Raw genomic sequence first — 14482 nt, 5'->3', positions numbered from 1 at the left:
ATATGTATAATTTTGTTTACATAAACATCAGGAACGTCGTGAAAGAAAGCAATGTCTACACAGACATGTAGGCAAATGTTGATAGGGCCTCATTCCTAGGAGCCCCAAACCGAGCCAATCCACGTGCACGGCAGCTCAGGCAGAAATGAACAAGATGCAGGAAGTCCACACAGCGGATGCTCTTCGACAGTAAAAAGGAACAAGCTAGCGATGCACGCTGCAACACGGACAAACCTCACAAACATTGTGCTGAATGAAAGAAGGCAGGCCCGAAATACCACGTGTCGTATGATTCCAGTTACACAGACTTTCTAGAGAAGGCAAATCCGTGGAGACAGAAAGCAGAGCAGCGGTTGCCAGGGGCTGGGAGCGGAGTGAGTTGACCGCAGACTGGCTCAAGGGAGCGTTCGGAGGCAAAGGAAATCTTCTAAAACTGGATTGTGGTAATGGCTGCACAACTGGACACATTTACAAAAAAATCACTGAACTGTGCACTTATAATAAGTAAATACAAGGAAATCTGTATTGGTTTGGCAAAGTTGCCGTAACAAAGTACCACAGATTAGGTGACTTAGACAATGAATATTTATTTTCTCACAATTCAGGAGGCCAGAAGTCCAAGATCAAGGTGCCAGCAGGATTGGTCTGTCTTGAGGCCTCTCTGCTTGGCTTGCAGATGGCTGCCTTCTTGATGTGTCCTCACGTGACCGTTTCTCTGTGCATGAGTTCTTGGTATCTTTCTTCTTATGAGGACACCAGTCATATTGGATTGGGTGCCCCCGACCCCGGCTATAATTACCTCTTTAAAGGTCCTACATCCAAGTACTGTCACAAGTCTGGGCTTCAACGTAGGAATTTTGGAGGTTAGAGACAACTCAGTATCTAAATTATGCCTCACTAAAACTATTTCGAGAGAGAGAGAGAGAATGGAAGTCATACAAGGTCAAATGCCCTGTGAACTTTGAGCTCTTCATTCCTCACATTTCACTCGCTGTCCACAAAACAGCTCACTCAATCAGCTGATCCCACTGCAAAAACTCCTTTCTCCATGGAGTGAAGTGAATACCTTTTATAACAATTGTTAGAACAACTTTGAGGAAATGCACATCCTGACTGATCAGCTGTACTTGTATACTGATACAGTGTTCAGACATGGATGGACCCCAAATCATAATTTTTCCCCATTGAGAATTAAAATGAAATCAGTATTATGGAATACCATTCAGAAGAACGTCATGTTGACATGGAAAGATATCCATGGTATGCTGAGTGGAAAAAGAAAGTTACAGAAGTTGATGAAAAGTATGATTTCATTTTTGTTTTAAAATAATACATGGATGTGTTATCAGTATTTGGTATGATAGTTAAGGCTGAAAAGAATAATCACTGATTGATCCTGTATATTAGTCATGCTTTTCACTTACGTCCTTTCTCTTCCTGTCAACTTTTGAGACACTCGACTAGAGAATAGATAAGGGAAGGAAGATCACAAGCAATCTATTCTATAGCAGCGTAGGCCAGGTAAAATATTCCAATTCAGGGAGAAGTCCGGGAGTTGAGGAACTGTTGAGTCGAATGAGACTTTTCAGCTCTTCACATATTTTTCAACTGTAGGTATGTGTTAGGCTATCCAATTGGCTTCTGTAAGAGAGTTCCAAAAAAATACTGACTCGAGGAAAATAGAAGTTTATTTTCTCTCTCAAGAGAAAGTCTCACGTGTCAGTTCCACCGTCATCTAGAGGGGTGTCCAACTCGTGGCCCGTGGGCCACATGCGGCCCAACACAGAACTGTAAATTTGCTTAAAATCTTTTTTTTTGCTCATCAGTTTTCATTAGTGTTTGTGTATTTCATATGTGGCCCAAGACAACTCTTCTCCTTCCAGTGTGGCCCAGAGATGCCAAAGACTGGACACCTCTGACTAGAACAAGATTCTGCTTTACAGGATCCCTTCTGCCTTACAGTTTTGGTGTCCTCCACAGGTAGCTTCCATCCCATGGTCCAAGGTAGCTGCTGTCCTAGCCACATGCCAGCCAAGGGGAAGGGGGTAGGAGAAGGGGAGGGTGAGCAAACTCATTACAAACGCAAACCCGGTAGTTGCACATATTACTTGCACTAGCATTGCATTGGTTAGAACTTGACCACATAAAACTGCAAGGGAGTCTGGAAAAAAAATATTCTTGGTGCTTGGCTGTGCTAGCTGAAATTCCAGCATTCTGTGTCTAAGGGAAGAAGGAGTGACTGGATGTTGGAAAACCATCGGCAGCCTCTTCCGTACTATGCTCTCTTCCCCTGGAAGTGTAGAAGGCGAGTGTAACTGACTCTGAAATTCCTTCATGTTCCAAGACACTGATTTTGATGTTTCCAGATGATGACTCCGAGACTCCCGAGGGACTGGAGGGTGAGATCCCTGTTGTGATCTGTGCAGCAGCAGGGAGAATGGGTGCCGCAATGGCCGCCATCAACAGCATCTACAGCAACACAGATGCCAACATTCTGTTCTATGTAGTTGGGCTCCGCAACACTCTGTCTCGAATACGGTCAGTTGTGTACTGGACACCTGGGAGTTTTCTACTTTCTTTTGATCTTCCTGGTCTTTTCTTAAATGGGTTCCCTTCTTTTTTTTTGTTTGAGAAATATCATTTGAATTTAGAAGGGGACGACCTGAGGTTTACTTGGTGACCTGATAAATGTGTTACCTCGCTAAGGAATTTTCACCAGAGCCTCACTAATCTGGTAGGGGAATACATCATTCTGCAGAACTGAATTGTCCAATGAATTAAGGAACCCCAATCCTTAAGCTTATATGAGTCTTTCTCTCCAAAACGGTTTCTCCTTTCTCTGCTTTCCTAACCTAAAAGAATATTACCATAATATAATCTTTTTAATATGGCTCAGAATCATCACTAGCAATAATTTTTGAACTTCAGAGTGATATCTTTCATATCACTCACAATACTAAAACAATTGGAATTAGATCGAGAAGAAGTAGACAGAAAACCAAATTTTAAATGTATTATATAAACATGGAGTAATTGTATAATTTTAGTATGAAGAGTGACTCTCTAAGCTCAAAAATCATATGGAAAAACTGACAGATTTGATTGCATAACAATGAAAAACTTTAAATGATTAAAAAAACCACTACAAAGAGTGAAATTAATCACATAATAAATTAGACAAAATATTTTCAGCATGTATTATAGACAAATGGTTACTGTCCAAAATAGATAAAGCATTCATACAAATAATTTTTAAGCATGCAAGCAGGTAATAAAAAATGAGTGTAGAATATGAATTCACAGAAGAAAAAAATACAGTCAACAAATATGAAAAGATGTTGCATGTTACCAATAGGAAAATTCAAATTAAGACAACCATGACAGGTACCTTTGCACTCATCAGGATAATGAAAATTATACAGAACAACAGTATCTAGTGCAGAAAAATGACCATGCTCATGCATTGCAAATTGGTAAAGCATTTTGAGAGAGCAACGTAGCAATATCGATTACCATGTTATATGCATGTATAGTTTGACCCACCATACCATTTCCACTGCTCAGGAATCTGTGCTACGGAAATTCCAGGACATAACACTAAAATGTATGTACAACAACGCCCATTTCAGCAGTATGGAAAATGCTGAATGGCTAAGTGCTTCAATGTCCATCAGTGGGAGAATATTTAAATGAGCTATGGAATATGCTCCAGCTATTAAAAATAAAAGAAGATGCCCTGGCTGGTGTGGCTCAGTGGATTGATCACTGGCCCGTGAACCAAAAGGTCAGATTCCCAGTCAGGGCACATGCCTGGGTTGCAGGCCAGGTTGCCAGTTGGGGGCACATGAGAGGCAACTGACTGACGTATGTCTCACACATGGATGTTTCTCTCCCTCACTTTCTCCCTCCTTTCCCTTTTCTCTAAAAGCAAATAAATAAAATCTTAAAAAATAAAAATAATAAAGAAGACAGTCTGTGTCCACTGATGTAGAAGCCCCCCATGGCAGACTGTGAAGTGGGAAGTGTGAGTGGCAGTGCACCTCACGTGGTTCGACCCACTTTACAAATGTCTTACTCGATTCCAGCTGCTACGTCAGAAGGCCACAGACTGGGTGGCTTATAAATAGTAGAATTTTATTTCTCACAGTTCTGGAGGCTGGGAAGCCCAAGGTCTAGGCTCCAGCAGACTCCGTGTCTGGTGAGGGCCCACTTTCTGGTTTGCAGACAGGTGCCTTCCTGCTGTGTCCTCACATGATGAAAAGGGGAAGGGGGTTCACTGGAGTCTCTTTTATAAGGAGACTAATCCCATATTTGAGGGCTGCATCCTGGGGAACCGAATAATCACCTCCTAAAGGCTCCACATCTAAATACCATCGCGTTTGGGGATTAGGTTTCAACATATGAATCTAGGGGGGCATAAACATTCAATCTATAGCAGTAAAGAGCAACCCCCCAGACCACATGTGTACATGTACATATATCATATGTGTTTCTGTTAAGAGAAAAAGCTGGGAAAGATCTCCACCTTAACAGTGACAATCTCTGGGGAGGGTGGAAGATTTGGGAAAAGCAGTGATGAAGGGGAGTTCAAGGTTTTTCAAGTGTTATTTCCATCCGTTGTAAGGAGAACGTATTTACGTGTGACTTCCATAGTTATGTTTTGGGGTAACAGCACCATTAGGAGATATGTGCTGAGATATGAAGGCATTTGCTCCTAATCTGAACGCCCCTTGGCTGCCATGGGTTTTGTGGGCTTGCACACGGTTTCTAGTTTTTCTGGCTCCTTTTTGCTTATTGCTGCAGATTGCTCACTTAGCCTTCCCCTTCGTTATCTGCGGGTATGAGAACCAGATAACCTAACCACAAGGACAGCATATGCCGTATGTACTGAGTGAGGGTTTGTACTCGAGCAGAAGCCACGAGCCTTGGGACTATGTGACGTTTGAGCAGGGAATGATTCCCAGTTCACCACCCCTTAGTTTAGGATGTTTTTAAAACCACTTTCATTGAAGTACGACACAAATATAGAAAATGGTATAAAGCCTTTGTACAGGTCAGGGAATCGTCACCAGGGTGTAAGCAACACACTCATGTGACAACCGCCATGTGGCCACATGGTTTGGTCAGTCTTTTTGACATTGCCATTCTGATGCGAGCCCAGCGGGATGTCACTGTGGTTTTCATTTGAGGTTCCTTTATTTCTCATGAGGTCAAGCACTTTCTCCACACATTTCTTGGCTGTTTGGATATGCATGTCTGAGGCTCTTGCCAGTTTTTCCAAAATGGCCTGGCTTTTTCTTACTGGCATGACTGCTTCCCACCCTCAGCTTTACTGAGATAGAATTGACAGATAACTTTGTGTAAACAGCTGATTTTTTAAAAAGATTTTCTCTTTATTTTTAGAGAGAGGGGAAGGGAGGGAGAAAGAGAGGGAGAGAAGCATCGATGGGAGAGAGAGACATCCATCAGTGGCCTCTCGTACACACCCTGACTGGGAACCAAACCTACGACTCGGACGTGTGTCCTGACTGGGAGTCGAACTGGAGATCTCTCACTTTGCATGACGATGCCCAACAAGCCCCAGGGTCAGAGCTAAATGGCTAATTTTTATGGTTCAAATTTTGCAGACCCAAATTTTATTGGAAAGATTTAATTTGGGGGGGGTCAATTTTCAATCAACAACCAATGCTACATGTATGGCTTAAGTTTTGAAAACTTTATTTTAAGATTATTTCTTCCAGGAAATTTAGGAATTAGCTTAAAAGACAGGAGTTCCATAAGACCGAGAAAATGGAAGGGGAGAAGACAGGGAATGAGTAGGCAGGAGGAAGACTGGGAGAGAGACAAAGAGACACAGGTTACCTCAAATCGTCCTGGGAGTCAAAATAGCAGGGTTACAGTGACTTCAGTCACCACGTGAGGTTGAGAATGTCCTGCCTCATAACATTACTGAGTTGTTAGCACGTGGCAAAGATGCTGCTTTATAAGGATGGGAGAAGATTTTATGTGCTTCCCGTTTCCTGGGGAGATTATGTAGATCTGGGGAGATACTTGGTTACTACTGTTTTGTGTCATTTCCTTTGCAGAAAAAGTCATGTGAATAATGAAAAAAAAGGAAAGAGTGAAACTAGACCATATGGGGGGAAAATCTGGATTTGTAGACTAAATGCTACTAAGGTTACACACATTTTATTTTTAATTTTCTAAAGAGGCAACAGGCTAAAGCAATAAGCAAATAGAGGAAAGATGAGAAATGTGTACTAGAGGGTTTTTTTTGTCATCTCTTTAGAAAATGGATCGAGCATTCGAAACTGAGAGAAATAAACTTTAGAGTCGTGGAGTTCAATCCCATGGTCCTCAAAGGGAAGATCAGACCAGATTCATCGAGGCCCGAGTTGCTCCAGCCTGTGAGTAGGACCCACTGTGAGTGCTGGGCATGGTCCCTTGTTCAGTGTGGAGTTCTGGCCTCTGGGATGCAGACTGGAAGCTTCGCACCTGTTAGATTTCCACCAAACTCTGCTTACTTGTGATTTATAAGCCACCTGCTCCAGAAAGGATGTAAGATGGTTTACATAAGCATAATGGAGTTGTGAAAGAAGAAATGAAGCATAAGAAAATGCAGGAAGTGTTTATGTGTGTAGGGCCCCAGTAGTGAGGCCAGGGGGAAAACATTCCCAACCCCACAGGCTGCTGTGTGCGCCCCGACGGGACATAACGTTTAGCTTGGAGTTTCCCAGCCGCTAAGGAAACCAGTAGCATAATGTACTTCCCAGTATCGACTAAGAATGTTTTTGGAAGACACCAGCTCTTTTCCTAGCTTTGGAATCTTAAGGTATTTTATCACAAGAGTTCTTAAAAAAGGGACCGACTCTTTTCTGCATTAAGAGTGTCGATGGCACATTTACCAAAAATGTAGCCACCTTCTACATATGATTATTACTCAAATCCATCCTTGAAAATGTACTAAATTCTAAGCCCTCTGTCTAATGACATCATCTTTCCCCAATTCCAGATACTTGTTGTTAGAGTGTGAGCTGAGCTGGGACTCTGGATTAAGCCATGTTGTGGCTAATTAAACTCTCACCTTCAGCCAATGCCTTTCTTGACTTTTTCCTGACTCAAGTTGCTAAGAGGCTGAGCTCGTTATTGGGAATGATGCCTGTGTGTGTGTGTGTGTGTGTGTGTGTGTGTGTGTGTGTGTGTGGCTGATTCAGTTAACAGCAGTCAAATTATGGAGCTCAGAGGAAGACAGGCAATTTGTGGCCTGAGTAACGAGGAAGCCTTGGTGGCTTCTGCCACGGCAATAGTTCACTGAGATGAGAGCGGCGACAATCTGAGCAGGTGCAGATGGGATCTAGGGCCAGGGCTGGTTTCAGCTCCAGGGCCCAGAGAAGTCGGGCACCAGAAGCTTGGGCGAGGCATCTTTGCAGCCTGTTTTATCTGCTCCAAACCTGGGGCTGAGCCAAGGCCGAAGTCAAAGCCGATCCTCCAGCACCCGTGGAAGACACTGAGCCATATGCCTCTTCTCCAGCGTTGCTTCTTTTGTTGTTTTAACAGCTGAACTTTGTTCGGTTTTATCTCCCTCTGCTTATCCACCAACATGAGAAAGTCATCTATCTGGACGATGATGTAATTGTACAAGGTATGCTAGCCGACTGCCAAGACTGCCCGGAAAAGGAGCAAATGATAAGTAGAATGACTGTCTTTCTTCTTTGTTTTCCAATCCCTAGCTGCCCAGCAGTGTTTACTGCTGATTCAGGTTGGGATTATAGTGTTGCTGTAAGTTCCGGAATGTTTTGAAAACAGGGGTTGATGTTCACTTCCATGGACAGTCCAGTTGGGTTTTTGAGAGACACTCTCACATTGTCAAAGTCTGAGATAAATAGCTTGGTAGCCTCTCCTTTCTCTGACCCTAAAATGCGGAGAGAAAGTCTCACGGATGACATGCTTAAAACTAAGCTAAGTTTTGGTGTGTAAATGCAAATAAGATAAGTGGTGGTGTGGCGCCTACATAACGTAAATAAAGACATTTGACCAGCTGAGCTTCTTATCCAGTGGCTTTCTAAATTGACTTGAGCTATTCTAATGAAGTAAATTGGCAAGCCACAGGGAAATCGGGGACCCCATACTTCTCCCCAGTAGCAAAATCAGGAACTAGTTTAAGCTCTAAGACTCTATCAAACAAATGCTGCACTATCTTAACTCCTGGCACTTCTAAATTTAGGTGACATCCAAGAACTCTATGACACCACCTTGGCCCTGGGCCATGCAGCCGCTTTTTCAGATGACTGTGATTTGCCCTCCTTTCAGGATGCGAACAAATTTGTGGGGCTGCAGGTGAGCACACTGTCTCCGAGATCCCACCTTTGCCCCGCCGCTCCCACCCCTTCCCCTCCCGCAACTCAAGGTGAATGTGAGCTGTGCCTCTAGCACCCAGCCAGCCTGGATTTCTGGAGGCAGAACCCAAGGGCCCCAGCTTCAGATGACACCCCAGCTCCACTCCCTAGCAACTCCAGGGCAAGTTACTTAACTCCTGCAGGACCCTTTTCTCGCTGAAATATGGCGACAGTGGTATCTGTGTCATTGGGCTTTTGGGAGCCGTGATGAAGTAACGTGTGGGCCACGTGTTCTGCATGTAATAAGTGCACGGGAAATGGTAGTTCTTATCTAGGTTGCTCTTAACCACCCTCTCTATCAGAGACGGTGTTTTCTGTAAAAGACTTGTTCTCTCTTTGGTTCTCTTTTCAGAGTGTTGACCATTGCTTCCTCCCCCCCACCTTTGGTTTCGTTCAAAGGCAAATAGCTCCTTACCCTGGTGGAAACGAGAAAAGGTGTACCCATGTGTAATGCGGAAACCAAAAGACTGGCTGTAAAATACATGGTGCTATTAAGAATCTAATGCTCTTCTTTAAAAAAGGTTCCAGGGAGTAACTTTTAAATGTGTGATACTGAAGATGTGACATACTTTAAGGCCGTGAGTGTGGGGCCAGACCCAACTTTGTCCGGATCTGGGCTCCATCACTTAATGACTTTGTGACCTTGAGCGAGTGACTTAACCAACTGTTTTCTCCTTCACTTGTCAAGCAGAGGGAGAGTCATTGTGAGAATTAAGTTAGTTAATCCATGCAGCATTATGGCATGCCATTAATGAGGTGATGCATATATAGTGTTAGAACAGTGCTTGGCACATGGAAAGTGCTCCAGTATTTCTATTGCTTCCATGTTTTATTTGAGCATCCCACTGAGGTAGATTATAGCAGCCTTTGTGGGTGAAATGATGCCCTGCCTGGTGCTCATGCATTCATTCGACTATGTGTTAAGTGCCTACTATGTGCCTGACACTGTTTTAGGTACTATAATGCAGTCAACAAAACTAAAATTCCTGGCTTTGTGCAGCTCACATTCTAGTGGGAAGACAAGTAAAATTCAATACTTCACAAAGGATGAGGGTGGAGGTGGGGCTGTAGTTGAAATAGAGATGGCGTGGCTGAGCCTACACCTGAAGGAAGGGATCCACCTAAATGGGGGGAAGCATCCCATGAAGAGGTAACAGCAAGTGCAAAGGTCCTGAGGCAGGGGTGTGTCTGGTGGATTAAACAAGGTGGTCCAGTGGCAGAGGGGTCAAGAAGGAGGGTAGTAGAAGTTGGAGGTACAGGGCAGGGCTGGCCACTTTAGGAACTCTGGCTTTTACTCTGAAAGTGGGGGAGGCATTACAGCAGATGGGTAACATAGAGATGGAGGGGCGTTGAAAAAGGTGGGAGAACAAGAAACCCAGGTTAGAAAGAACTTGCAGAAACCCAATGAGTGGTAGTTATGGCCCGGACTAGAAAGGACTGGAAATACTTGGCTTCTGGACATATTTTGGAATATGGGACCAACAGGATTTGCTGACAGATTTGGATGAAAAGTGAATGAGAAAGGGAAGTCAAGGATGACCTAATGACCTTGGGTTGGTTGGCTAGGTTTTTTTTTTTTTTGTCTAAGTGATTAGAAGGACAGGGGGGCTCCTGAGATGGGGCAGGCTGTAGGGGAGCACGTTTAGGATAGGACTGGGAACCTTTGGGATATAAGTGGAGCTGCCCCATGAGGCATCCAGAAGGAAACACTGAGTTGGCAGCTGTAGCAGGAGTGGGAAATCCAGAGGGGAGTCAGGGCTGTCTACGTGCATGGGGTTTGGGGCCTGGAGAAAGGAACACGTGATGGGAATGAGGCTTGGGGCACTCGGCTTTCAGATGTTGGGGAAACAGGAGGAAAGCAGCCAAGGACCCTAGGCAGTGGCCAGGGACACAGGAGGAACCCCAGAGACACCGCACAAATGATCAAGAAAATGATCGTTTTCCAGAAACGAAAGACTCGCTGGTCACAAGCATGCCTGTCCTGTTCCTCTGCAGAACACGTACATGGGCTACCTGGACTACCGGAAGAAGACCATTAAAGACCTTGGCATAAGCCCCAGCACGTGCTCTTTCAACCCCGGGGTGATTGTGGCCAACATGACGGAATGGAAGCACCAGCGCATCACCAGGCAACTGGAGAAGTGGATGCAAAAAAATGTCGAGTGTGTGCAGACCACCCCCCCACCCACCCACCCACCGCTGCTTCTGTGCTGGGGAACAGAATCATTCAACTGATCTTCTATGTGTAGCTCAGGAGTGAGGAATATTTTATAGGCATCTTAGGTCAGACTTTCTCAGAGAACGGGGCAGTAGATGAAAATTTATTCTCAAACGCTATGTCAGAGAAGGCAAGATCCTGCAGGATCCCATTATCCATTTTTTCTAGGAAATTGTTTAACGAGATGACTTTAAATCTCCTTCCAGACCCTAGTGAGCCTTTCCCACTGAAAATCACTTATCTTAGTTGTTTCTTTTTACAGGAGAAAATCATATAAATCTTACAAATCTCCTTTATAGGTTTGTTCTTAAGGATTATTTTAGGAAGTCAACTTTCTTAGGGTTGAATTTTCTTACATGGATCATTTTTCATCACTGAAGTTTTGAACAGAGAAGATTAACGCTGCTAACACCACCACTATGGCCATATCACTGCATTTCCTTTCCTGCTTTTATTCTGGGTATTTTAAATGCCATCATAACCTCAAATGTGTAAATAGATTTACTCTGAAGAATGGAGGATCAGAATTTGATCTTCTATGTGTATCATTAAAAAGCCTGAGAATTAAAATGGCAAAATATTAACGCGGTGAAACCAGGTGAAGCACGTGGAAGTTCACGGTGTTCTGCTCACAATTTTGTGTAGGTGTGACAATTTGCAACATACGAAGACTATAGTCTCATTCAATAGGGAGAGAGACTGTTTTGCATCTTTTAACTTGACTAGATTCTACTCTATGGAGTCCGTGGGCTCCAGGCCAAATGTTGCTTTTCCATCCCTCTTCTTAGGGAAAACCTCTACAGCAGCTCCCTGGGAGGAGGGGTGGCCACCTCCCCGATGCTGATTGTGTTCCACGGGAAACACTCCGCAATCAACCCCCTCTGGCACATAAGGCACCTGGGTAAGTACTTCAGGAAAACAACAGGGAGGTGCATTTTAGAGACTCAGTGAGCACCAAAGCCCGGGAAGTGTGATACCGCACCAGCTTCCTCAACTCAAATCCTCCAGGCGACCTTGGAGATTACCTTGGACTCATTTAACCTTCGTTGCTCAGATTTGCAAATGCAGCTGATAAAAATGGCCTACCCCAGAGGTGTGCTTCTAGGAATTCCTGAAAAGCAATTATACTCAGGCTTGGCAAGTACGCAATAGGAGCAAGATAAGCATCAACTATTGTTAAAGCTTTCACTGTCAAAATAGTTCCACATGCCTTTATTGTACTCTTGCAGTAGCCCGTGGTGGGCAAAACCAAATGGATTAGCATAATGGTTTATGATGCATTTATATAATTGGCAAGGTATCTTTTAAAAGGAAGTTACTGATTGTGTACGGTGTGAGTCCCTTAGCAGTCCCTATTCACTCTTCACTACAGGAAGGCAGGCCCTAGGGTGCGGGTTGGAAACCCAACTCTGCTACTACCTTGATCAGGGTCAAGTTATTCAACCTCTTAAGTTTTTTTCATTTGTAACAGGAACTAACAGAATCTTATCAAGTTTTTTCAAAAACAATCACTCACCTACCACATGTAAATTGCTTAGCAGAGCCAGGCAGAGAGACATAGAGACACTCACATTCATGCAAACACATGGCCACAGCCCATTAGCCGAAACCACTGAGCCAGACCTGTTTAGAAACTGGGACGGGTTTTGAATTTTTGAAAACTGAAGTGGTGCACGTACTTGCATTATGCAATACCCTAAGTGGAATCTAGGTTTTGCTGCCAGAGAATTTATTAAAAACCCCTTTGTTTGCAGACATTTTGAGATTATTTCAACACTGGAGACAGTGGATTATGGACTTACATTTATGGAGTGCCCATTACATTTCTAAGCAGTGGGCTAAGTTCTGGTGAAAAAGGTGAACATTATTTCTAATTCTGGGAACAGCCTTTAAGGTGGCATTTCCCTTTACTGCAGCTTTTAGAAGAAAAGCAGACAAAACTGTGGAAGTTGGGTTCCTGTCTCCTCTTACTGGTTCTGCAGAGACCGCCCCTGCCTCATCACCAGAATCTCCCCGGATTTTCCCTAGCCTCTGTGCACATGAAAGCGACACAGGGAAGTTCAGGACGCTATTGTTCCATCTGACTTGATTTACATTAATGCTGAGTTCACTGTTAGGTCAAATAGCAACATTTCCATGTAATGAATGAACAGAAAACCTCATTAAAGGAGCACGTCTATAAAAAATCTTCTGTAGGAACAGCTGTGGGGAGCTTTGATTGATAAGGTTAGAGTATTTTTATGACCTCAGAACACAGGCTAAGAATTACGTTTTATGAAATATATAACTTATTGACAAGTAGAAAGGGGTGGAATCTTGCCAAGCAAAAGAAGCCATTCTTCTCTGCAGAACAGAACCTATTCTGCGCTGAGGGTTTTGGAATCAGGGTTGGTCTGCAAAGTGAATCTACAGTGATCATCCGACAAAACCACCCGGTTTCAGTGTCCTGAAAGCAGGAAGCAATGTAATGCTAATGGGTATTAAGTTTGGGTCTAAACAGAGGCTTAAAATAATACAAACTTATGAAACATTTAGCTAATAGCAAAGCTGCGAGCCCCTAGAATCCTTTAGTTACAGAGCCGAGAGATGATGTCCTATTTCGTGCGACTTCTCCCACGAAGGCACCTCTTCCCGAGTGAGCATTTCCTTCGGGCAGATTCTTTGGAGGTTGACAGTTACTCCAACTGTGCCAGGACAGCCTGAGACACCGAGCTCCGCTCCTGCAGCTGCCTTCGCAGCCATGTGTATGAATCACAGAGGACAGGGGTCTGTCCTTCTCTTACGTCATGTTAAACTAGAACATCACAATCCTAGTTACTAATCCTAGTTACTAATTCACCCTCTTTACTCAATGGACTGTCTGTTGTTTTTCAAAAGTACCAAATTCCCTTTCTTTGAAAAAACGTCAACACCTTAGAGGATATTTTAAAAAGATTTACATTTGCAAGATCTTACTGTACTTCCGGAAGAGATATTCTAAAAATATTCTGAGCAAAGGCAACATTAGGGTAAATGCATAGTCTCTAAGTGATTACTTATGAAGGGAATGATATTCAGATAGAGATAATAGCTGTGTGTTAAAAAGTGGACCTTTTTTCTAGTTGTATTTCATACCGTAAAAATAAAACTGAAAGAAAACGTTGCCACATGGCAGGCAAGCGTAGGAAAACAAGAACTATAAATTCTGGGTGGGAGCGAAACTGTTCAAGTTCTTTTGGGGACAATTTGATAATCTCTTATAAAAATTAAAAGGCACACACCCTTTAGTTTAGCAATTCCACCTACAAGATTTTTATCCTGCAGCTTAGAGCGAAGGTTTACAGTTGTTCCCATGGAAAACACAGGACTAGACTGTCTCATGCACTCCCGAGTGTAAATGTACTTCTGCCCCAGCCGTATTTGTGTCCATGCACAAGCACACAGAGAAGGCCGTTCTTTGTAGTGCTTTAGCGAAGGGTCCAAACAACCTCCCTGCCCTCAATAATGAACACGCTCGATAACCACACGTGCATTCCATGAGTCATTAAAAACAATCCAGTAAACGCACATGTGCTGCTGTGGAGAGTTTCCTAAGAGTAATTTTAAAGGCAAGTTACAAGTAAATTTTAAGAACACATATATAATATGCATGTGTATGTATATATATAAATACATAATATATGCATGTTCTTACATACATACTGGTGTACAGGTAGAATATTACTGAGCGATTTCACGAGAAACTCAAATCATGATTATTTTGGAGACTGAGGGTAGGTGGTAAACTCTTTCTTGTATACCCTTTGATTTAATTTTATTTTTTTATAATGAACCTATATTCAAATTTTAATACATTAAGTTTTTATTTTCTAACAAACCTATTAATTTT

At 43.2% G+C, this 14482-nt stretch overlaps 1 protein-coding gene across 1 annotated transcript in view; it reads left to right on the top strand.

Moving 5' to 3' along the window:
- Positions 1-14482, top strand: part of GLT8D2 (glycosyltransferase 8 domain containing 2) — a 32557-nt gene that overhangs the window by 17016 nt on the left and 1059 nt on the right. Inside the window, exons 4-9 of the mRNA XM_037067821.1 lie at positions 2367-2538; positions 6290-6407; positions 7558-7642; positions 8225-8337; positions 10392-10558; positions 11403-11515. Coding sequence (XP_036923716.1) covers positions 2367-2538; positions 6290-6407; positions 7558-7642; positions 8225-8337; positions 10392-10558; positions 11403-11515 — 768 coding nt within the window. The remainder of the gene's footprint in view (positions 1-2366; positions 2539-6289; positions 6408-7557; positions 7643-8224; positions 8338-10391; positions 10559-11402; positions 11516-14482) is intronic.

This window comes from Sturnira hondurensis, unplaced genomic scaffold (assembly GCF_014824575.4).
Source record: "Sturnira hondurensis isolate 20B ecotype Veracruz unplaced genomic scaffold, ASM1482457v3 Scaffold0017436, whole genome shotgun sequence".
NCBI lineage: Eukaryota > Metazoa > Chordata > Mammalia > Chiroptera > Phyllostomidae > Sturnira > Sturnira hondurensis.
The sequence above is the reverse complement of the archived record's forward strand: the minus strand, read 5'-3'. Positions and strand labels throughout refer to the sequence as shown.